Consider the following 20,715-nt stretch of genomic DNA (forward strand, 5'->3'; position numbering starts at 1 on the left):
TTTCCTTTCCAAAACAGTTGAGCTTGCTGCCTTTGACCAACTTTCCTGAATCTCTCTAAGCTCTCGTCTCTCCATGCAACACGTGACTTGGAACTGTCATATTGTCACGTGTGCTCTCCTATTACTGCCTTGTGGATGACACTAAACAATTTTTGTAATTCTCACAGTGACAGATAGAAGAAAGGTTGCAGCTGTTCCATTTCAGACCAGATGCTGGTTAGGCTTCTGTTCTCCAATAGAAATTTTGAATATTATATTGCGCTTTTGAATATACACAAATTTATTTCTGGGGAAAATAAATATTGTCATTCCACTTTTAAGGCAGATGTGTTATGGGCATTTGCTGATATCACAATGACATATGGCTCCTTTAATTATACACAGTATAATACTTTGTACTTTTTCTCCTGTGTGTAGTCAACATAATTGATGTTGATGATGTAGTCCTTTTCCTTCAGTCTGATTATACCTGGTTCTGTGCTGCCTTGTGAGCACCATTATGTTAATTTCTGAGAAACTTAGCTTTCAGGTCATAAAATCTTATAGGTCCAACCATTCAAGCCACATGAATGGTTCTGTGATCGTATCTGTGCACTTAGATGTGCTTGTTGATTGTTCTGATGATGAAAGACCCTGCAATTGCTGCCTTACAGAAAACAAAGGTTACGTTACAAAACAAAGGCTACCATAGTAGAAACTCTTATCCAGAGCAATGTGCATAAATAAGTAGGTGAGTAAATGTTTGTACTAGCCGCAAATTAATCAAACCCACAACAATGTTCTTTCCAACTGAGCTACACAGGACTTTAATGTGCAATTTCTTTGCTCTACAATAGAAAGTCTAGCTAAGGAAGCCAGGTAGCCTCTCTACTAGCAGCGTGTTGCAAATAATGGCAGGAGTATCTGAGTATGAAACGCAAATTAAACTGTGATGTCACATGGTGGGTGAAAAGTACCATCCCACCCAAATATTGTTAAATTCCTAGCAGCGTCTGAAAATGTCAACCATTTTTCTGTTAGTGTGTTTAAGGAGCAATTTGTAACATTCTCACTGGTTTGTCTGTCAGTTCCCCCACTTCCCCACTTTAAACCACCCTAATACTATTCCAGTATCGTTCAGTAAGGGAAAGGGAAGAGAAAAGTCATGTTGTTGTTTAAAATGTAGTCTTTTAAACATTAGAGGCAGCTTTAATTCAACTTCATCATGCGGAAAATATTTCTTATGTTTATGAACATATTATCAAGCTTCTCACCACACAGGCCCTTTCAAGAAATATCTAGAATAAATCATGGATGTGTTTAAAAACCTGACACGAGCTATTGTTCAGCACTGTGTAATAAATGGGAAAATGAAGTGTCGCAAACCCGAGACTTGAATATTGTTATAAAATATAGAGATTATTGTCCAATTATTGACAAAAGAAAGCGCTTATATTTACAGTGGATCCCACTGTATCAAAATGACAGTCTGTACTGTTGCCTAATGTGAACCATAATTGCTGGAGTACAGTATGGAATTTAGAATATAATTTTAGCATCACTGTCCAAGTACATTTGGAGCTAAGTGTATCACCTCTGGCTAACACAAGAATGATGAAAAGTCCCAATTATAATTATTTTATATGTAAAGACAGTGACTATTGACATTCTCTCCTGGGAATAATGGCTTCAAGACATGGTAACACTCAGTATATACAACATGCTGTGATATAGGACCAGCTGGTACCTAATGCAAAGTCCTACTACATAATCAGTATTTACAATGGATTGTATGTGAGATGGATGGCTGGGTAGGAGAAAAAAGGGATGAGGAGAAAGGAGGGAGGGAGGGATGAGAGAAGGTAATGTATGAATGAGAAAGGGACTGTCAGAGAATAGGACAAAGTCGCCTCTTGCGTTTGAGCTGTGTGTCGAGGGTCAGCAGTAGTGACAGGAAGTGTCTGTTGGGGTAGATGGCTCGTCGCTGGGTCACATGCTCAAGTGCACTGCGGAGCGGGAGACGGCAGTGCAGCATTAGGAACGCCAGCACCAGCGTGGCTGAACGACTTACACCCATGATGCAATGCACCAAAACCTTCCCTGGATTAAGAGAGTGGGGATTTAGAAAGATGGAAGGAATGGACTGTCTCTAGAGACAGTCTTGAATAAACAGTAAATAAGTAAGCTTATTAAGCCATTTGCCCTAAACACAGTAGATGAAATAGCCCACCAACATAGTGAAAATAAACATTAAATACCAACACATATAGTAAACACATGCTTTAAATCCTTACCATCTTTAGTCTGCAGGGCCTTGTTTATGAAGTCAGCTGCAGGTTTGAAGTACTGGCTGAGGTCAAAATGGGACGAGTCTTCTGCAGGAAAGCCACAGTACACACATGTGTTTCCATAGTAATCCTGGTCCCCAATGCTACCCTGCTTAGAGTGAGCTGCGTTCAAGACATGTGTAATGCCAAGTTTCTTTAATGCAGCTCTGTTTTGAGCAATGGCCCTTAGAGAAAGACAGAAAGGGACAGAGATAAGGAGAGAAATTTGCATTATTAAGTTTGAATAGAAATAACAAGCAGAAAATGATAAATGAATTGCCTAGAATAATACAAGAAAATAGAATATAAAAAAATATGTAGGTTTAAATGAAAATAAAATTGTTTTAAAGAGCAGTAATTCCATGCACAGTGGTGTACTGTAAAGTTCCAGAGTATACAAATCAACCTGTAGCCCTTGACTATATCTAGTCTATTAACAAGTCTATTACCCTATTTCTAAACACCAATTCAATCAAAGGTAGTGGCAATGAAATGGGCCAACATAAGAAAGATCACAAACATACATGTTTCCGATGTAGAGATTAGGCCAGACCTCATCTAGCGGTGTCAATTCAAGCTTGCAGCAGTCAAGGATCAACTCTAGTTCTTTAATCACCACCAGGTCTTGCTGCTCTCCCTTTGACATTCTCCCTACAAAGTAGCACAACTCAGATAGACTTAATTACTGCAGCCCGTCGGGCCTGTGTGACCATGTCCAATGTGTGTGTGAAGATGTGAAGGACACAAGCAGGTGGCTGCTGGTTGTCCTCCCATTTTAGCTCTGGGTTCAGCCTGTTCTTTCTTTCTCTGTTTATTTCTCTCTCTCTCTCTCTCTCTCTCTCCCTCTCTCTCTCTCACTCTCCCTAACTCTCTCTAACTCTCCTATATATATATATATATATATATATATATATATATATCGAACAGAGAACGGGGGTTACAATATCGGGTAAAGAAATTTGAGATGGAAAGGAAGGAGATAAGAGAGTCATGTAACCAGCACTATGTCATACACAGGACAGAAATAGGGAGGAAGTGGTAGGTGAAGTAGATGTCAGTTTGCTTTTCTATCATCTGTTTGTGTGTATGCGCATGTAGGTAATTTGGTGGAGCCTTACTCGTGGAACACCAGAGTGGGTGGTTGCATTTTCAGGCAGGATTTTCATGCGGGCGCGTACAGAAATGCACACACTCATTAGTCTTACTGGATAACAGTGTCTGCTAAATGACAGAAATGTAAAATGTGTGGGTTCAGTCCTTTCTTTCTCTCTGCAAAATGCGGTCCAGGTTAATGAGCTGCTTTAGGAATCCCCTGTTGGGGAAGATCCAACGTTTCTGCTGCACCAGCCGGACGGCTGCCAGGAGAGGATAATGATGATGGATCATGAGGAAGGCTAGCACCAATGTGGCAGAGCGACTCACTCCTACAGCACAGTGCACCAACACCTTGCCTAGGGAACATCCATATCAAAGACAAAAAATTTGAAAATACATGTGAAATACAGTGCCTTCGGACAGAATTCAGACCCATTCACTTTCTCCACATTTTGCTGTGTTATAGAGGTAATTTACAACAATAAAGAAATCCATACCCACAACACTCCATAATGACAAATTGAAAACACGTTTGACACTCCAGCTTGAGCTCAGACGAATCCTCTGCCTTGTGATCATTCTTGGGATTTCACTAGAACTTGAGTCCACCTTTGGCAAATTCAATTGATTGCACAGAGGCACAAAACTGTCTATGTAAGGCCCCACACTTCACAATGCATGTCAGAGCAGAAACCAAGCCATGAAGTCCAAGGACCTCTCCACAGACCTCCGAGATAGAATTGTGTTGAGGCCTACTTCTGGGAAAGGCTCCATCATTCTGAAACTGAAACTGGTCAAATTAAGCAACCAGGCAGGAAGGGCCTTGGTCAGTGAGGTGACTTTAAAAGAGTTTCACAGAACCTGTCAGAGAGAAAAACCTTCTCTGCACCACTCTATCAGGCCTTCATGACAGTGGGCAAAAAAACACTTCTGAAATCGTTATGGGATATTGCGTGAAGATTGATGGCCAAAAAAAAAAATATGTATCTCTATGACAATACAAAATGTGGAGAAAGTGAAGGGGTCTGAATACTTTCCAAAGGCACTGTAAAACACATTGGCCAAATAACATATTTTAAAACCATTGTGTTCCAAATACAGCCAATAAGCTAAATTTCAAAATACATGTTGTTTGGCCAATATTTATACAGATAATCCTAAATGTATATGTATCCTCTGATGTATCCTAAATTTATATAAAATATATTTTAAATGTATAACATAACATACATAAAGTGACAAACACACAGTCTAGGTATGTTCTGTGACTTACCTCCTGACATCAAGGCGTGGTGGATGAACTGAGCAGCAGGGTAGAAGAAAGCTGAAAGGTCAAATGAAGGTAGGTCGTTGGCAGGAACTCCATAATAGCTGACTGTGGTACCGTAGTAATCATCACTGCCTTTACAACACACTTTCCCATGGGCTGCATTCAGGACATGAGTAATGCCCAACCTCCAAAGCCCATATTTGTCATGAGACATAAACCTAGGACAACCAGTGTAAAGAGGAGATCAATAAAATAAGTGAAGGAGTTAAGAAGGTGCAGTAAGCTCACTCCACAGCAAGCATGAAACCAGGCAGATAGGGATATATAATATGTGTATAGCTCAAATGGCTGGAATCCTTTGATGGAGGCCAGTGAAGTGTGTTACGAAGCAGAGCCTACTATGGGCCCAGGCAGACTGTCAGCGAAGGAAGCTAAACTGTTAGCAACTCAACGATGATTTCACATGCGTACGCGCACACACACACAAACACACTCTCAATAAACCGGCACAGCTCACACCTATCACGAGTCATGTAGATGATAGACAACACACGTCACTGAGAGTGTTTGTAATTACGACTGGAAAAGCAGATAAGCAGTACTCACATGTCTCCCAGGTATAAGTTGGGCCACACCTCATCCCCATGCCTACAGGAGCTTTGGACTGAATTTAACAGCCCCTCCAGCACCTCTACAGATGGAGGCTCACATACATCTGGCTTAGAAACACACTTAAGCCCAGTGTCACATGACCATGACACACAACCTTCTAGCTCACCTGTCTTGTCAAACACAGCACATGAAACCTCATCACTGGCCATTAAAAACCCGTCACAGCAGAGAGTATTAGTCCTCACACAGTCCTAGAACATAAAGACAGCATTACTCCACACTGTAAATTCTAAATAGGCACACTTGTTGACTGCTTGCCTGGTGTGCCAGGTATACCACGCGCCTTATGACAGCATGTGACAGACAAAAACAGATGGAGCAGATGGATACATAGCTGTCATTTACTGTACTTTAACCTCACCTTTTTACGCCCTCTAGTGGAGATTCCCATGATACAGAGATGAACGCCTAACGCTACTGCGCAGCTTACAGCAGTTTACAGATTCACAATTCACAAATCCATTTCAAAATACTTTAATAAAAAAGCAGCATACAAAGATAATTTTTTTGAGTTTATCAGCTTTAATAAAAAGAAGCATGCGAAGATAATTTTTCAGAGTTTATCAGCTATACTTCTCAGTTTTCTGAATTCATCTGACGTTTGAGAGCAACAAAAAATATGTAAAGGCGGAGCTTATGACGTAAAGGACAACATTGCGAAAATGGCAGCGACCATGAGCAACGTGGATGAAATTCGGAATAGAGTAATATTAGGTGAATTTAACGTAAAAAATGTAAGTCATTTAAGAATATTTTGACAAGTGCTCTATTAAAATAAATACATTTAGGTTCTGTGTTCAGAATTTGTGGGCAGATGTACTGCATTAGACGGCATGTTAGATAGGTAGCTAGTAGCTACAACATTGGCTAATGACATAAGAAGCGTTAGTTAGTACAGTATAAAATACCACACAGTCCTCAATTAGCATTTTTCTGTTGACAAAGATTTACTGTATTTGACGTGCTTTTACATTTTTGAAATCCAGGTTCACACAACAGATTACCCTGGCAATTATCCAGGCTACGATGACACATGGAGTTTGCAGAAATTTCAAAAGGTAAAAAATAGACTATCATCATTGAAATATGTTTCTTGGAATACCTAATTGTATGTATACAATTAATATGTTGTTTAAAATTACAGAATTTTAGGATCGATGTGGTGCAAATGGATGAAACGTGCATGGAGTTTGACATGGTCGGCATCGATGCTTCCATTGCCAATGCTTTTCGACGAATATTGCTTGCAGAGGTAGTTATACTCGTATAGCATTGTTCCAATGAAGACATCAGAATATATGGTGACTGTGTTTATATTTTCATATAAGACTCAAATAAGTAACATGCTCCTCCCAGGTCCCTACTATGGCTGTCGAGAAGGTGTTTATTTACAACAACACATCCATCATTCAGGATGAGGTCCTTGCACAAAGGCTAGGCTTGATCCCTATCAAGGCTGACCCGAGACTGTTTGAGTACAGAAATGCAGGTACATTTATTCTGATTACCTTGACTCCACCAGCTGACAATAGCAACACAAAGTTCCAAGATTTGTGTCAGGCAGTCACCACCAGTTACTTCAATTTTGTTTGTACAAGTTTAAGGGATTTGTGCTTTTCTCAGGGGATGAGGAAGGCACTGAAATTGATACAATTCAACTTCAACTGAAGATCAAATGCACCAGAAACCACCAAGCCACCAAAGACTCTGCTGACCCCCAGGAACTTTACCTTAATCACATGGGTATGTCAGGCAATAAATACACTATACAAGGCTTTCCAGAATGTCAGATGACTGACAATGGAAATTGTCTGAGACAAAATGTCTTTTGAATTGTTTTTTCTGTCTGAAAGTTTTACTTTTCAGAGAGAAATAAACGGACAATGCTGCACATTTATTTGAGGATAATTGATGATTTATTCTGTGATCATGTGTAATGGTGGGTGGCTAAGGCCTTATCAAGAACTGATCATGAAGATGTTATTAGCCATTACATTTCTTTGATCAATACCATACTAACATAGACTGTAGTTTATTCAACAATATTAAAACAAGTGTCAAAGCATGGTTAAAACAGTAATTTCATCGATGAGCAGGTCTGTCATTCATACATCTGTCTTTGAATTTGCGAGTAGTTACATTTCTTCCATCTCTTAGCTTTAACCAAAACAGAGGTGAGGTGACTTCCTTGTTATGGTTAAACATGGAGCCTAGCTGTAAAGGAATTTTGAGTGATTAAACGTAACTTAGAACATTATAGCATATTTTACTAGGTTATTAGGTCCACTTCATTGACCCAAAAAAAAGTGATTCATATGGTTGCAACTCCATATGAAAAGCAACCAGACATGGTCTAGAGGTTTAGTTGTACATTTGACAGAAAAGGCCCAAATACTCAAAGAACCACTGTTTACAACACAGGTACTACAATACTATGTAGGTATAACTAATAAAGTGGCCGGTTAGTGTATACATTAAGAGTACATTAAAATACATTGTCAGAATAAACACTACTTAAATGAAAATGAAATACAAATTCTGCCAATTTGAGTGTGGCCAATTCAAGAATGCATTTAAATAAGAACTTGCAAGTTATTTAAGTGTAATTGATCAAATTGGTAATAGACGTTCTGTTAATTACCAAACATTTCACAACTCCATGCCCTGTCTGCCTCCCTAATTTCCACAGACTCGACCGATTTATGTATTTTGATTTTTCCTTTCAGTGTATTCCAAAGACATGACGTGGGTCCCCATTGGGAACCAGGCTGATGTGTTAGCAGATGCCAACATTGGTCCTGTACATGGGGACATTCTTCTGGCAAAGCTTCGACCTGGACAAGAACTGGATATAGTCATGCACTGTGTGAAAGGCATTGGTGAGATTGGCTAAATGTAATTTTGTCTGCACAATACCAAAGTCATACTAAAGTTTAACCTTTAGTAAAAAAAAATATATAAAGTTTAACCTTTAGTCCAAAAAAAAATAATGAAAAAAACTTTAACAAAGACAGTTTCACTAAATGTTTTCATTGTAACCTTTTATCGAGGGACTTACTGATACCTGGAACATCAGGTGAGTGCAATTAATGAGGTAGTACTGAAAACCTGCAGGCTCCGGTTCTTTTAGGGTAAGACTTTAACACCCGTGCCCCAAACAAGTCAGCTTGTGAAATTTCTGCCCTGTAAGAGCTGCCCCGGTTAACTAAGCTATTGTGAAATGGAAACAACTTGGTGCAACAACAGCTCAGCTGTGAAGCTCACAGAATGTGGCCGCTGACTGCTGAAGCGCCTAAAACGTCTGTCTTCAGTTGCGACATTCACCACCAAGGATTGACAATAACAGCACTTACAGTAGACCACACAAACCTAAGATCACGAAGTGCATGTGAAGCATGGGCTGGAGTGGTGTAACGCTCACAGCCATTGGACTGGAGGAGTGGAAACATTCTCTGAAGTAAGGACTTGCGCTTCACCATCTGGCTGTTTGATGGACAAATCTGGGTTTTAGGGATGCCAGGAGAACGCTACCTGCCCGAATACATACGGCCAGCTGTACAGTTTGGGCGAGGAGAAAGAATGTTCTGAGGGATGTTTTTCAAGGGGGAGCTAGGCCCCTTAGATCAAGTGTAGTGAAATCATAATTATACAGAATAAAATTACATTCTGCACAATTCTATGCTCCTGTTTCAGTATGACAATGCCCCCATGCACGAAGTGAGGTCCATACAGAAATGGTTTGTCAAGATTGACAATAATTTACCTGGCCTGCACAGAGCCCTGACCACATCACCATTAAACATCTTTGGGATTAATTGGAAAGCAGACTACTAGTCAGGCCTAATCACGCAACATCCGTACCTGACCCCGCTAATGCTCTTGTGGCTGAATGGTAGCAAATACCTGCAATGTTCTAACATCTAGTGGAAAGCCTTCCCAGAAGAGGAGCAAAGGGGGAACCAACTACATCTTGATGCCCATTATGTTGCATTACAGTGGCTGCACAGTTGCCTATGAATACATCTCTGTCATATTCTGTTGAATTAGTGATTTTCTTACTTTTCTGATGGCTCTGTCTTTGCAGGTCAAGACCATGCCAAGTTTTCCCCGGTGGCTACAGCCAGTTACAGACTCCTTCCTGAGATCACACTAATGAAAACTGTGGAGGGGGAGAAAGCAGAGCGTCTGAAACGCTGCTTCTCCCCTGGAGTCATTGAGCTAGAGAACCACGGAGGTAAAACATAAGCTGTAAAAAAAAATATTATGCATTGCCCATTACACATACTGTGCGTGTACTTTTACTATAGCTTTTTATGACCAATGTAGTTGATAATTCAGCATCTTCCTTCCCAGGAAAGGTTGTTGCCAAGGTGATGAACAGTCGCTTAGATACATGCAGTAGGGAGGTACTAAGACACGATGATCTCAAGAATGCTGTGAAGCTTGCAAGAGTGCGGGACCATTTCATCTGTATGTACCCAGGAAATTAAAAACATCACTGTGTTACTGCCAAGTACATTAGTGAAATGTACCATAACGTCTGGTAGTGTAGTCCATACTTACTGTAATTATTGTGTGGACATGTTAAGAAGCTAACTGTTTTCTGGCTTTTTTCCTTAGTGATACTTTGATACTAGAATTGTTTGCCATTCTGTGCATAGGCACTGTAATTAATGTTTTGTTTTCTGTTTTCCATGCAGTTTCTGTAGAATCCACTGGTATCCTGCCACCTGATGTCTTGGTCTCAGAGGCTATCAAAGTTCTCATGGCTAAGTGTCAGAGATTCCTGAGTGAGCTTGACTCCTCAGAGATGGAATAACAGCAATTAAGTTTGACCAAATGCAAATAGCCAACCCCAGGGGTTAGACATGGTTGGCTTGTGTACAACATTTTTTGGACAATAAAACACAACACACTTGGAATGGAAGGACAATGGGGGAATACTGAGGATGCTTTGTTTTTAAAACAACCTTTTGCCAAGTATGTACCCAGCATAAGACCATTTGTCAGGAAGGGTTGTACTGCTCCTGTACTATACTTTATTTTGTACTCGGATGTTTTCCAATGGGATGTCTTTATGGCTGACCCAACATTAGTACATTTCTACAGTTGTGCAAAAATTATAAGCAGGTTATTTGTTGATAGAACGTTTTTGATGAAGGCAGAGTTGGTTGTCACTGTAAAGTGGCAGCTGTCAAACTGTGCTAAGGTGCAGTGCACTATGTATACTTGTAATCAGTTAGTAGTATGTAATGCATATTCAATGTTACTCTTAATACTAATAAAGTTACAAAATGTTATTTCTATACCGTGTCAGTACTATTACACAGTACATTATTTTATTAATTCATGAAAGTGAATATGGCATACTCTAGCTTGTGCATGTTTGATTTGAGTAAACGTGCTGCAACTTAAGAGAAAATAAGATTTGGGAGAGGCATATGCACATTTTTGACCGATATCAATTAACAGTGAAATGTCTCGACGGCCTTTATATGGTTTAATGAAAGGTAGTTACATTGTTATACCGTGATGCGTAGTGCCGTGTACGATCTTGCGAGACTTTCTTGGAGCGCTGTTCAGTGAGAGAACGTTCCCTATAAATCGTCATTTCCCCTATTCCTAGCAAATGAAGATGGCGGCCGTTGTAGAAAGAGTAGAAGGAGGTATTGGAGCCCTGGATTGCGAGTCGGTGTCAACAAAATTGTCTACACCACCACCGGATCAACCACACCAGAAAAACCCGCTTTTAGGGCTTCCCATTGTGGCGATTGAGGCGATTTTCAATTTTCTGTCGTACGACGAAATCAGCCTGCTACGCCTGGTGAGAGAAAACAAAAACAAACCACGAAGCAAATGCCAATGCGGCGTCTGTCTGGCTAATCTAGTTAGCGGTAGCTGCTTGCTAGCCAGTGACATTACATTAGTAACGTTGTGTACTGTACCTAATGTAAGTTAGGTTTAGTTAGAGTCACTGCTTTTGTCTGTGAAATGTGGAAGTCTCACACTATGCAGTAAAAGATGGTGCCTAAATCTATTAAGATTTTAGTTTTACGTTATATCTATATTAATTTTTACCAGCTTTGTCAGCAACACGAAAAACCAAGCTGATTCCAAGTTACTTAATTACGGATAACATTAGGGCCCTGTCCTGGCTGAAACTGCAAACTAAAAGTAACAAATCGGCACAACAGTCTATGTAACCTAATCCTTATTTTCTTGGTAGATAAATGCGTGTAACTAGTATTTGTTATTTAGCATAAATAGAAACAGCTTACTCTACAATGAGCACAGTATAATAACAGTAGCTACGATCTTGACGTTTTTTTTGGCATCTCGAATGAACAGTTGGACAATAGGCCAAATAAGACGATTGAACCATTTTCAAGTAACATAGAAATAGGCTGTATTTTCCAATGATACCTGAGAAATGTATGGGGGTTATGAAACAATTTTAACTAAACATAGTATAACTTAACATTTTATTTACCTAGTTAAGTGCTACTGTTTTAACAAAATAAATATAAATTATACTTTCTTAAAATTAAGAGCTTGCCTTTAACAAATTATTCTAACAGTGTAGCCTAGTTCAAATTTAGGTGAGGCCAAGCAGAAAACTAGGCTATCAAAAGATGTAGTTATGTATATATCAGGCTATTTCTGTCAATAGCCAACCTTGGTTATGTATTCGTAGCAACAAGTAAATCCTTTTCAGTTGTGGTCAGTCTTGGACACCAAAATTGGTATTGCATAAAGTAGTTACATTCTAAACTTAAGTAAATAACTTAAGCTGATATGTGAAGTATGTAGTTCTCAAGTTCAACTCCCCTGTCTTAGTGCAGAAATGGTTTCAGTAACTCAATGCAGCATTTATTTAATTTGCCTAAGAGTGAACAGTATAAATTATTGAAAATGTTCTAAACAATGAGAATATTAAAGGGGCCATATGTATGTTTTTTCCCTACTGTACTACTAACATAAATGACCAGAAGACCTCTGCGTTTAATGTTTCAAAACGTTTTTTGTCTATCAATTTGTTCTGAGTGCCTGAGATTCCCCATTTAAACTTGAATCTGTGTTTGTGTTGACCTGTAGCCTCCTCATACTTGCTCTAGACACTCCGTTAATCCCCCAGCCTAAACTAGCTAAAACGATTTCAGTCTCAGACATGTCGTGTCATTGTTTAAAATTCAGTGTTGTAAACGTAAGATGTAGGATTCCACAGATTGCACCTTTAGGTAGACTGCTGCCTTCACATCTCTCCGGTGGCGGTTACCGCCTGTGCTGAACGTTACGAGACCCTTCTTTTTACATTCTGTTTGGTTGCATGTCTTTCTCAAGGCAATTATATTGTATTTGTTTTGTTAAGCTTTGAGATCATCTCTCAAGGACCAGCACTGGAGAATTATAAACTGCCATTTGGGTCTTTGGGTGTCTATTTGGCATGTCAGAAGCTTTTAATTCAACATGTCAAATGACAGTCGTTGGTTTAGATTAACAAAATGACCAGAAACGGTAGACATTCAGTTTTCTGAGCAATAATTGTAATTTTTCATTAAAATAAACTTTATAGACCGATGACAAACTGAACAAGCTAGCTGTTCAGTCTAGCCAAACTAAAATTGTCAAGCAGTTCATCTACTCCTGCGTTGCTTGAACTCACATGGTCCACGATGAATCAGTATAAAAAGTTTTTCATACATTAGGGGTATTGACATTGGTTTTCAGGGAGAACATTGTTTGAATGCATCAGCAATTTTTTTCCCCCAAACCACCAGTCCCAGAGCTTTAGGAATGGAGACCGGGTCTGCCTGTCCATACAGCGGCAAATGTGCTGAGAAATCTGTACACACAAAGTTGATGTTTTACATGCATTTTATGTTATAGCTTGGTCAGTGTAGTACATGGTTTACGATCTACAGATTAGTATTTTTATAAAGACATCTCCAGTTTAAAATGCTAAGATTAGACTGGGTATCTATGTAGTAAACATCCAATACAAACGTGCTCTTTCGCAAGTTGGTATGCTTTCATTTATCTTAATTGGCTATTGCACAGATGGAGGTCTATAAAAACATGTTTTAATCATGAGTCTGACAGAGGGTTTGTAATTATATTAACTGCCACCCAGAGCTACGGTGCTTCTGAAATAAACATTTTCTCTCCTCAAACATTGAAAGTCAGCCATGTTTTATGTTCTTTGCGTATGATAAATTTTTACAATTCCTTTCATATATGTCTAACCACCTTGACTCATGAAAAAGATTCTGATCACATAGCTCTTGTGAAATCGTTATCAAATATGCAACCTGAACACATCTTCATAGTGCAAACACATCTTCATAGCTGTCCATAACTTAAGACCCCCAGGGGTCTATCTGTGCACTTGTCTGTTGAACAAACCTGTTTTGAAGCAACTGCAAAGCGTAGCAAATGGGAATTTTTGTGTATGTACTATTCATATATATCCTTTTTTCTTCTCCTATAACTTCGGTTATGATTGGTATTTCACATCAATCTGAGACCCATGGCCAATGCGCATGCTCTGACTGACGGTCAACTACACAGTGTAATCACTGACTTGGTCAGATACCAGACTGTGGATAATTGGGTTCGGATATATGTGAGTACCTCTGGTCCAAGGAACTCGCTGTAGACCTGAGACATTTCTGAAGCAAAGATATGGAGAGGTTTGGAACCAACAATACTCCTAGAGCTGGCTGTCCGGCCAACTAAGTAACTGTGCAAGAAGGAACTTATTCAGAGAGGTGACCAAGAAGCCAGTGGCCACATAGCTTCAGAATGTCCCTGCAGTGACCGGAGAACCTGCCGTAAGGACAACCACCTCTGCAGCACTCCATCAGTCCGGGCTAGTGGCTAGACTGATGCAACTTTGAGTAAAAGGTGTATGACATGTCGCCTGAAGTCAAATTGGGAAAAAAATAATCTGGTCTGATATGACAAATCAAACTGCTAGGTCTGAATGCCAAGCACTATGTCAGGTGAAAACATAGAACCGCTCATCACCTGTCTAATGACATCCCAACAGTGAAGCATGGTGGTGGGAGCATCATGGGGATGATCCAGAGTGCACAGGACCTCAGACTGGGGTGAAGATTCAACAACCAGAAACACACAGCCAAAGGAAGAGTCTGGGAGTGGTCCATCCAAAGGTTGGAGTTGAACTCCATTGAACATCTGTGGGGAGACCTGAAGATGTTCCCCTTTCAATCTAACCGAGCTTGAGAAGATCTACAAGGAAGAATGAGAGAAACTGTCCAAATCCAGGTGTGTAAAGCTGGTACAGGCATACATACCAAGAAGACTCCGCTGTAATTGCTGCCAAAGGCGCTTCAGGCTATGAAACAACAAAATGTGTTAAGATCTAACCACTTTGAGCAGCAAAGCTTGTATGTGGTGAAGTTGGAGAAATTGTTGTCAAAAATTAGACACAATAGAACCAAACTCAACCACGCCTTCCCATTCCTGTTTCCCCCCCCAGGTATGCAAGCGCATGGATGTGATTTGTCAGCGCATGCTGAACCAAGGCTTTCTCAAGGTGGAGCGCTACCACAGCCTGTGCCAGAGGCAGGTCAAAGCCCAGCTGCCAAGGTCAGTCTCATCACTGAAAAGGAGGGAATTCTACACTGTATATGAGGCTCTATGATGTATATGTAGTATGAATGTATTGTGTTTTTGCAACACTTATGGCTTGAAGCAAATCAATGATTTAGTGTGTGCATGAATATTGAATACTGTTATATTTGGACTTTCCCAGTTTTCTGGGTGTAGAGAAAATGTTCACAACAATGTATAATTAACCTTACTTCAGGCTGCTGTCTGCAGTTGCACTGTCGGATTGTATTTCTGGTTAGTATTTTCAGTGTCTCGACTCATTGCTTGTTATGGCACTGTGTAAATGATGGCTGAATCAAAGCAAACATTGTCAGCCAATGTTCTTTCCCTTGCAATCAGCTGGAAGAGTTTGTCTTAATGGAAATGTTAGTGTTCAGTTTTGCTCAACAATTCCGTTAGCAGGCCTGACCTTTGCCTCCTGAACATCCAGAGTCCTCAGTGCATTGATTATACAAGGTGCCGAAATAGGGATGTTGGTCACTAATTCAGTAGCATTGTGCCATTGCTGCAACTTGGACAGCAATACAATCATACTCCAAGCAGCATGATAATCTCATCCCAAAAGTGATTGTCTGCCCAGTGGCGTCACTGCTTGTTTTTTGCCAAAAGGTGTGGAACCTGTTGTTCTCTTCTGCAATAGCCCTGTGACAACTAGGACTGATGAGTTTTTAGTCCCAAGGTGTGGTTCTGTACACCACATTATGTACTGCCTGTTATTTGCAAATATTTGGCCCAACTTTGCGTGATTCTTGCCATCCTTCGATCACCTGTCAAAATGAGCTGTTCTTGGCTCCCCACACCGCTGCTGACAGGATTTGTTTTTGTTGGTTACACAATTCAATGTAAACCTTAGACACTGTCTGCCAAATGCCCCACTGTCTGTAGGAGCAAACTGATTGGTATATCTTAAACAATGCTACTGAGTGTGTTGACGTTCTGTGAATTGCATTTATATTTCAAATGCATACTGACAGACCAACATATTGAAAGTCGGGTTATTAAGGCTTCCTTGTGGAAATTAACAGATTAGTCCAGACATGTCAACAAAATCCACAAAGTCTAAATGAAGCTTAAGATGGTGACTTCTTATGGGACTGTTTGGAAATGTTGAGTATATTTGTTAGATATGATTTAAAAAAATACCTAGTAAGAACCATACTTTGGTAAGTCTGTAAATTATTTTATTCGGGTCCATCATGCTTAGCTTTGTTTATATCAGAATAAGAAAAAAGCCATATTGGTAATTTAACCTAAAAATCTATAAACCTAAATTATAGACTACTCACCAATTTTCAACAACAGAACTAGTGCATTACTAAAGTGATTAATTCATGCCTTGAGACTTTTGAACATATTTTCAATACAGTTTTGTATGGCTTCGTTCTTTTCTACCAAATCAGTCTCTTCATTGTTTAATGATCTTTAAAAAGTGAAAATTCAGAGATGATATCTGGATTTGGAAGTGTGTGTTTTATTGTCCAGTGTGTTTGTGTGTGTATATTTAGTGAGTTTTGTCTTGAGCAGGCGAGAGTCAGAACGGCGGAACCACTCACTGGCCCGTCACGCTGACATCCTGGCTGCCGTGGAAACGCGCCTCTCCCTACTCAACATGACCTTCATGAAATATGTGGACTCTAATCTCTGCTGCTTTATCCCTGGCAAGGTACCTACTAGTGCTTATGTATATTCCTATCTGCTAGTCACACATTCTTTACAATAAATGGCAACTAGTAAAAGGATGTAAAAAAAATTAAATTGGTATTTGTCACTTAGCTCTTTCTCCCATCTGAACGTAAGATCGGTTGTTAGATAATTCAAATGAGCTGTGTACAAATGTGATGTTAAAGTTAAGTTGAAGACCAATTCTGTCCAAATATGAATTTACTAGTGGCTACTTCAGACCTGCAAAACGTAACACTGGGATCACCTGTTGCTGACACTGATGACCCGTCAGCAGCCATGATCCCAAGCATCTAATGGATCCTTTTCCCAAGGTACCTGACATGGCTTGTTGTTCCCCATTAGGTGATTGATGAGATCTACCGTGTGCTGCGCTATGTGAACTCGACACGTGCTCCCCAGCGGGCCCACGAGGTGCTGCAGGAGCTGCGGGACATCTCTTCCATGGCCATGGAGTACTTTGACGAGAAGATTGTCCCCATCCTGAAGAAGAGGCTTCCAGGGGCCGACTTGTCAGGACGTCTGATCGGATCTGCCCCAGGTAGTTTATGACAGCACGGATCGTTTCTATGGCCAGTTACACGCCCATGTTAGTGAAAGTAGCTCACCCAGTGAAAATCAAGTTTATATTCCATTAACTCATACCCAAATAAAATTGCAGGCTAATTTTGAATGTTTTGTGGTGGATGCATGTATTGGACAAAACTCTAACTTTAATCTCAAAGAAAAATGCTTGTTGTTTTCTAAGTATAAACTGGCCAATTAGTGGTATGAATGTGTTTTTAATGACCGGCATTTGCACACAGCATTCTATGTTCTGTTGCTCATCCACACCTTTCTGGCACAGATTTTAAAATACTTACTCTCACATAACTTTTCATGAAAGTGTGGAAACACTGGACATTTACTTTCACAATTACGATTGAACAGTTCTTTTAAGATGTTGCCTAAGATCATCCTTTCTATCGTCTTCTGACCTCAGTGGCTGGGCCCTCGACCTCCTTGACCACCATGTCTCTGCTGGCCAAGAACACGCCGTCACGCTCCGAGATGACCAAGGTGCAGCAGCAGGTGAAGGTGAATGGAGCGTCCATGACGGTGCTGCGGCGGGAGATGCAGGAGGTGCGCGTCAAGCAGCTGGAGCAGCAGAAGCAGCTGCAGGACCAGGAGCAGAAGCTCCTGGAGCAGACGCAGGTGATCGGGGAGCAGAATGCCCGGCTGGCTGAGCTGGAGCACAAGCTCCGGGAACTGATGGACAGTGCAGTTGGGGGAGGGGCCAGGCCTGCCTCCACCTCTTCAGCGTCTTCTTCCCCGAATGGCTCCACTGTCGCCGTGACGACTTCAGCTGCTGTCGCCACAGCAACCGGTTCCATGGCCGCCGCAGGGGTTGAGCCGGTCAGCCCACCCCTCAAACGCACCAGGAAGAGCTCAGACCACCCGCGCCAATCCAAACGGCTGCGCAGCAAGAAATAGGGGGATGCTCAATGTTTTGTTTTTAGTATTTTTCTTTTTTGATTTTTTATTTTTTTTTGATTGCAACTCCCACCATGTCCTGTCCTGTGACATGATTTATATTCTCATTGTTTGAAATGTGTGTAGGAGAGAGGGGTCATGGTAAAGGAGTCAGGAGTCGCTGTGTTTCCCTGGCATTCTATCCCCTTGTCATCTCCGTCTTAAATTAATACTGAAGCTACACCATGGACATGACTTTGTTCTGATAAGGCCAGCATATTGGGCAAGGGCTGGTAGTCTACATAGTTAAACTACTGACTCTAGCCAAGAATTTGCACGTTAGTTGACAAGGCAAGGGTTAGGTTGAAAAGTCTAAAACTCTCAATCTTGGGCTTTTACTCTCTCGTTCATCAACAGAACTAAATCCCTGGTAGTGTGCCAGCTCCTATTCAGGAGAGCCTTGTTTTTGCAGTGAAGGAAAGAAGTAATGACAGCTTTCTAATATGCATTGCTTAACCACTGAAGAAGAGTATTTTGGGTGGGAGAAAAACATGTGTATATAACATTGGCTAGATGAGACCACTCAGGGAAAAAGGATGTTTAAATTCTGCCTCTGAATCAATTTTGTCCTTACTGACGCAAATAACTTTTAGGTTCAGAGAAGATCAGTCATTTTCTAATTGTTTTCATTATGTTTTTTGGCCAGGTGAGATTCTTTGAGAATATAATTGATACATTTTTCATGTTATCTTATTTTCTGAGACAGGCTAAATTTATTTAATTTTTTAATTGATTTCTTCTTTGGAGGATATAACATTACTTGCCCTTCCCAGCTAAAATGTAGTCCAGTAAAGTGTTAAGCTTATTTTTAGATTTATTTTTATAAGTGAACCCTCTTCGGTCTTAAACAGAAATAATTAGGTTTATTTTAGCCTGTTCTTATTCACCATAAGAAAAGGGGAGATTTTCCTGTTATAATGAACAGTGTTTAACAAGCATCAGTCTAAGGCACAGATGTCAAACCTGTTCCGCTGAGTGTCTGCAGGTTTGCACTCTTACCTTGTACTTGATTGATGAATTTGGTCATTTGTCGGTCAGGAGCTCCCCTCACCTGGTTGTCTTGGTCTTCATTAAGCACCAATTGAAAGGAAAAAGACAAAACATCATAGACTAGGCCCTTTGCGGTATCTGTTTTGACACCTGTGGCTAATGGCACACTGTTGATTTGAATGTTACACATGAAGATACTGTCTTTGGGCAGATATGGGTGAAAACAGAAAGGCAGACTAATGTGGAGATTAACAGAAGAAACGTCTTCTTATAGCTATGGTGCCTGGGAAATGTAAAATGACTTATTGTATAATAGGCAAAAGACTGATGTTGGATTGTCAAATCTGTAATTTCCAAAAAGATTATCAGAAACCATTTTGCTCCATTTACGTTTTAGAGATGTCAGTCATTGATCAAATCTCAAATGGCTGAATTTATGCTAGCTAAAGTACAAGCCCCATGTTTACACACAGGCCTGTGTAGAAGTGGGTTCATATGCTGGTATCATGTTTTTCCTGTCTTGGGGAAGATGATTCAAAAGCTTTATGTAAAAAAGATCTAAACCGCCTCTGTATTGATTGACCAGACAGGAGATTTTTCTTTAAGGTCAATGTAAAATTTGCCAATTAGGAAATGTCTCCACTCCAGTGTGTCTAGTTATTTAGTCAATTGTGCTGTCGTCAACTAGACCTTCTTCTGTCCATTAAACTTATTATGCTCCATGTAACATCAAGATTAATCTGTTGAAGAAATATTCAGATTTGCCAAATGACTGCAGTGCAACTATGGTAGCGGTTTATCGATGATAAGCCTAGATTCTGACTAACTGTTATAAAAGCACTAATGTCTTGCACAACAGCTCCCTTCCAATTTCAAGATCTCTGGGCACAGCTCTTTTGCCCTGTGAGGTTAGCTTGCGAGCCCATATTGAGGCTGGAAATGTAACCACTTGTGGCATGAAACCATCGGGGGAAACGCAGTTCAACTTAATGGACTCAATTAAGTTGTATTAGAAACGCACTGGGCAGGAAACTATGTTATCTAGTGGCTTAATTTGAGACTGCGTCTCAGTTTGGAAATGAGTGTACTGTAAACCTCATGTACTTCAAAGTCTAGATGTGGATTATGTTATGTATAAGAAAAATCTTGTAAGTTAGCCTATCTGGAGCTAACTGTATGGTTTGTTGCACACATCATGGTTAAAAATGTACAAATGCATTAAAAGTTAACATCCAGATTTGATTTGCATTGCCTTGTGACCTGTTCCTGAACTATGGCTCATTCCTGTCCATAAGATTTTTGCCAAAGGTAGTATGAAAACTGAACAAAAGGTTTCTCTAACTCTGGAAATTCTACACCAGAATCAATCAAGATCCCGTAAGTGCTCTGGATATGAGCATTTGCTAAATTACTTAAATGTGAGCAACTGTGACTGAGCAAGCAGCTGCTCAAACTACCACAAGAAGTCACTAGACTATTAGAATTGCTTGCATAAATAAAAGTACAATACACTATTACTTCACTGTAACTGATCACAGTGAGTTGGATCAAGAG

At 40.2% G+C, this 20,715-nt stretch overlaps 4 protein-coding genes across 7 annotated transcripts; 2 read left to right on the forward strand and 2 right to left on the reverse strand.

Moving 5' to 3' along the window:
• Window positions 1-822: 822 nt before the first annotated feature.
• LOC109614647 (dual specificity protein phosphatase 13-like) lies at window positions 823-3,511 on the reverse strand. Of its 2 annotated transcripts, XM_020047101.2 has the most exons (4): window positions 3,425-3,511; window positions 2,831-2,957; window positions 2,274-2,491; window positions 823-2,079 (listed from the first exon to the last, which is right to left on the reverse strand). In XM_020047101.2, the coding sequence occupies exons 2-4, from the start codon at window positions 2,950-2,952 to the stop codon at window positions 1,868-1,870; spliced, it is 552 nt and encodes a 183-aa protein (XP_019902660.1). In that variant the 5' UTR covers window positions 2,953-2,957; window positions 3,425-3,511; the 3' UTR covers window positions 823-1,867. The 2 variants fall into 2 exon arrangements, with proteins under 2 accessions (XP_019902660.1, XP_010890585.1); XM_010892283.4 differs by lacking the exon at window positions 3,425-3,511 and having other exon boundaries at window positions 824-2,079; window positions 2,831-3,123.
• Window positions 3,512-3,540: 29 nt separating this feature from the next.
• LOC105023242 (dual specificity protein phosphatase 13) lies at window positions 3,541-5,743 on the reverse strand. Of its 2 annotated transcripts, XM_034292590.1 has the most exons (5): window positions 5,705-5,743; window positions 5,450-5,534; window positions 5,278-5,362; window positions 4,675-4,889; window positions 3,541-3,757 (listed from the first exon to the last, which is right to left on the reverse strand). In XM_034292590.1, exons 1-5 carry the CDS (start codon window positions 5,732-5,734, stop codon window positions 3,558-3,560), a joined length of 615 nt encoding a protein of 204 aa, XP_034148481.1. In that variant the 5' UTR covers window positions 5,735-5,743; the 3' UTR covers window positions 3,541-3,557. The 2 variants fall into 2 exon arrangements, with proteins under 2 accessions (XP_034148481.1, XP_010890583.2); XM_010892281.3 differs by having other exon boundaries at window positions 5,278-5,534.
• A 241-nt stretch (window positions 5,744-5,984) lies between these two features.
• polr1c (RNA polymerase I and III subunit C) lies at window positions 5,985-10,649 on the forward strand. The gene is made up of 9 exons (XM_010892280.3): window positions 5,985-6,077; window positions 6,330-6,401; window positions 6,488-6,595; window positions 6,700-6,832; window positions 6,967-7,086; window positions 8,070-8,222; window positions 9,428-9,577; window positions 9,697-9,813; window positions 10,044-10,649. The coding sequence occupies exons 1-9, from the start codon at window positions 6,006-6,008 to the stop codon at window positions 10,160-10,162; spliced, it is 1,044 nt and encodes a 347-aa protein (XP_010890582.1). The 5' UTR covers window positions 5,985-6,005; the 3' UTR covers window positions 10,163-10,649.
• A 298-nt stretch (window positions 10,650-10,947) lies between these two features.
• On the forward strand, window positions 10,948-20,403 carry fbxo28 (F-box protein 28). 2 transcript variants are annotated; one of them, XM_010892277.5, is made up of 5 exons: window positions 10,948-11,167; window positions 14,846-14,955; window positions 16,504-16,642; window positions 17,005-17,200; window positions 17,642-20,403. In XM_010892277.5, exons 1-5 carry the CDS (start codon window positions 10,973-10,975, stop codon window positions 18,130-18,132), a joined length of 1,131 nt encoding a protein of 376 aa, XP_010890579.1. In that variant the 5' UTR covers window positions 10,948-10,972; the 3' UTR covers window positions 18,133-20,403. The 2 variants fall into 2 exon arrangements, with proteins under 2 accessions (XP_010890579.1, XP_010890580.1); XM_010892278.4 differs by lacking the exon at window positions 10,948-11,167 and adding an exon at window positions 11,915-14,631.
• The last annotated feature ends 312 nt before the right edge of the window (window positions 20,404-20,715 follow it).

This window comes from Esox lucius, chromosome 6 (genome assembly GCF_011004845.1).
Source record: "Esox lucius isolate fEsoLuc1 chromosome 6, fEsoLuc1.pri, whole genome shotgun sequence".
NCBI lineage: Eukaryota > Metazoa > Chordata > Actinopteri > Esociformes > Esocidae > Esox > Esox lucius.

What these genes read in the sequence shown, in the direction of transcription:
- LOC109614647 (XM_020047101.2), bottom strand. Translation starts at nt 2,952, where the DNA reads ATGTCAAAGGGAGAGCAGCAAGACCTGGTGGTGATTAAAGAACTAGAG. An exon ending in AATCTCTACATCGGAAACAT is followed by an intron (nt 2,492 to 2,830) that starts GTATGTTTGTGA and finishes TCTTTCTCTAAG; the next exon opens with GGCCATTGCTCAAAACAGAG. An exon ending in GGCCCTGCAGACTAAAGATG is followed by an intron (nt 2,080 to 2,273) that starts GTAAGGATTTAA and finishes CTCTTAATCCAG; the next exon opens with GGAAGGTTTTGGTGCATTGC.
- LOC105023242 (XM_010892281.3), bottom strand. Translation starts at nt 5,734, where the DNA reads ATGGGAATCTCCACTAGAGGGCGTAAAAAG. An exon ending in CCACTAGAGGGCGTAAAAAG is followed by an intron (nt 5,535 to 5,704) that starts GTGAGGTTAAAG and finishes TTTATGTTCTAG; the next exon opens with GACTGTGTGAGGACTAATAC. An exon ending in AACTTATACCTGGGAGACAT is followed by an intron (nt 4,890 to 5,277) that starts GTGAGTACTGCT and finishes TGGTTGTCCTAG; the next exon opens with GTTTATGTCTCATGACAAAT.
- polr1c (XM_010892280.3), top strand. Translation starts at nt 6,006, where the DNA reads ATGGCAGCGACCATGAGCAACGTGGATGAAATTCGGAATAGAGTAATA. An exon ending in GTGAATTTAACGTAAAAAAT is followed by an intron (nt 6,078 to 6,329) that starts GTAAGTCATTTA and finishes TTTGAAATCCAG; the next exon opens with GTTCACACAACAGATTACCC. An exon ending in GACGAATATTGCTTGCAGAG is followed by an intron (nt 6,596 to 6,699) that starts GTAGTTATACTC and finishes TGCTCCTCCCAG; the next exon opens with GTCCCTACTATGGCTGTCGA.
- fbxo28 (XM_010892277.5), top strand. Translation starts at nt 10,973, where the DNA reads ATGAAGATGGCGGCCGTTGTAGAAAGAGTAGAAGGAGGTATTGGAGCC. An exon ending in GTCAAAGCCCAGCTGCCAAG is followed by an intron (nt 14,956 to 16,503) that starts GTCAGTCTCATC and finishes TGTCTTGAGCAG; the next exon opens with GCGAGAGTCAGAACGGCGGA. An exon ending in GCTGCTTTATCCCTGGCAAG is followed by an intron (nt 16,643 to 17,004) that starts GTACCTACTAGT and finishes GTTCCCCATTAG; the next exon opens with GTGATTGATGAGATCTACCG.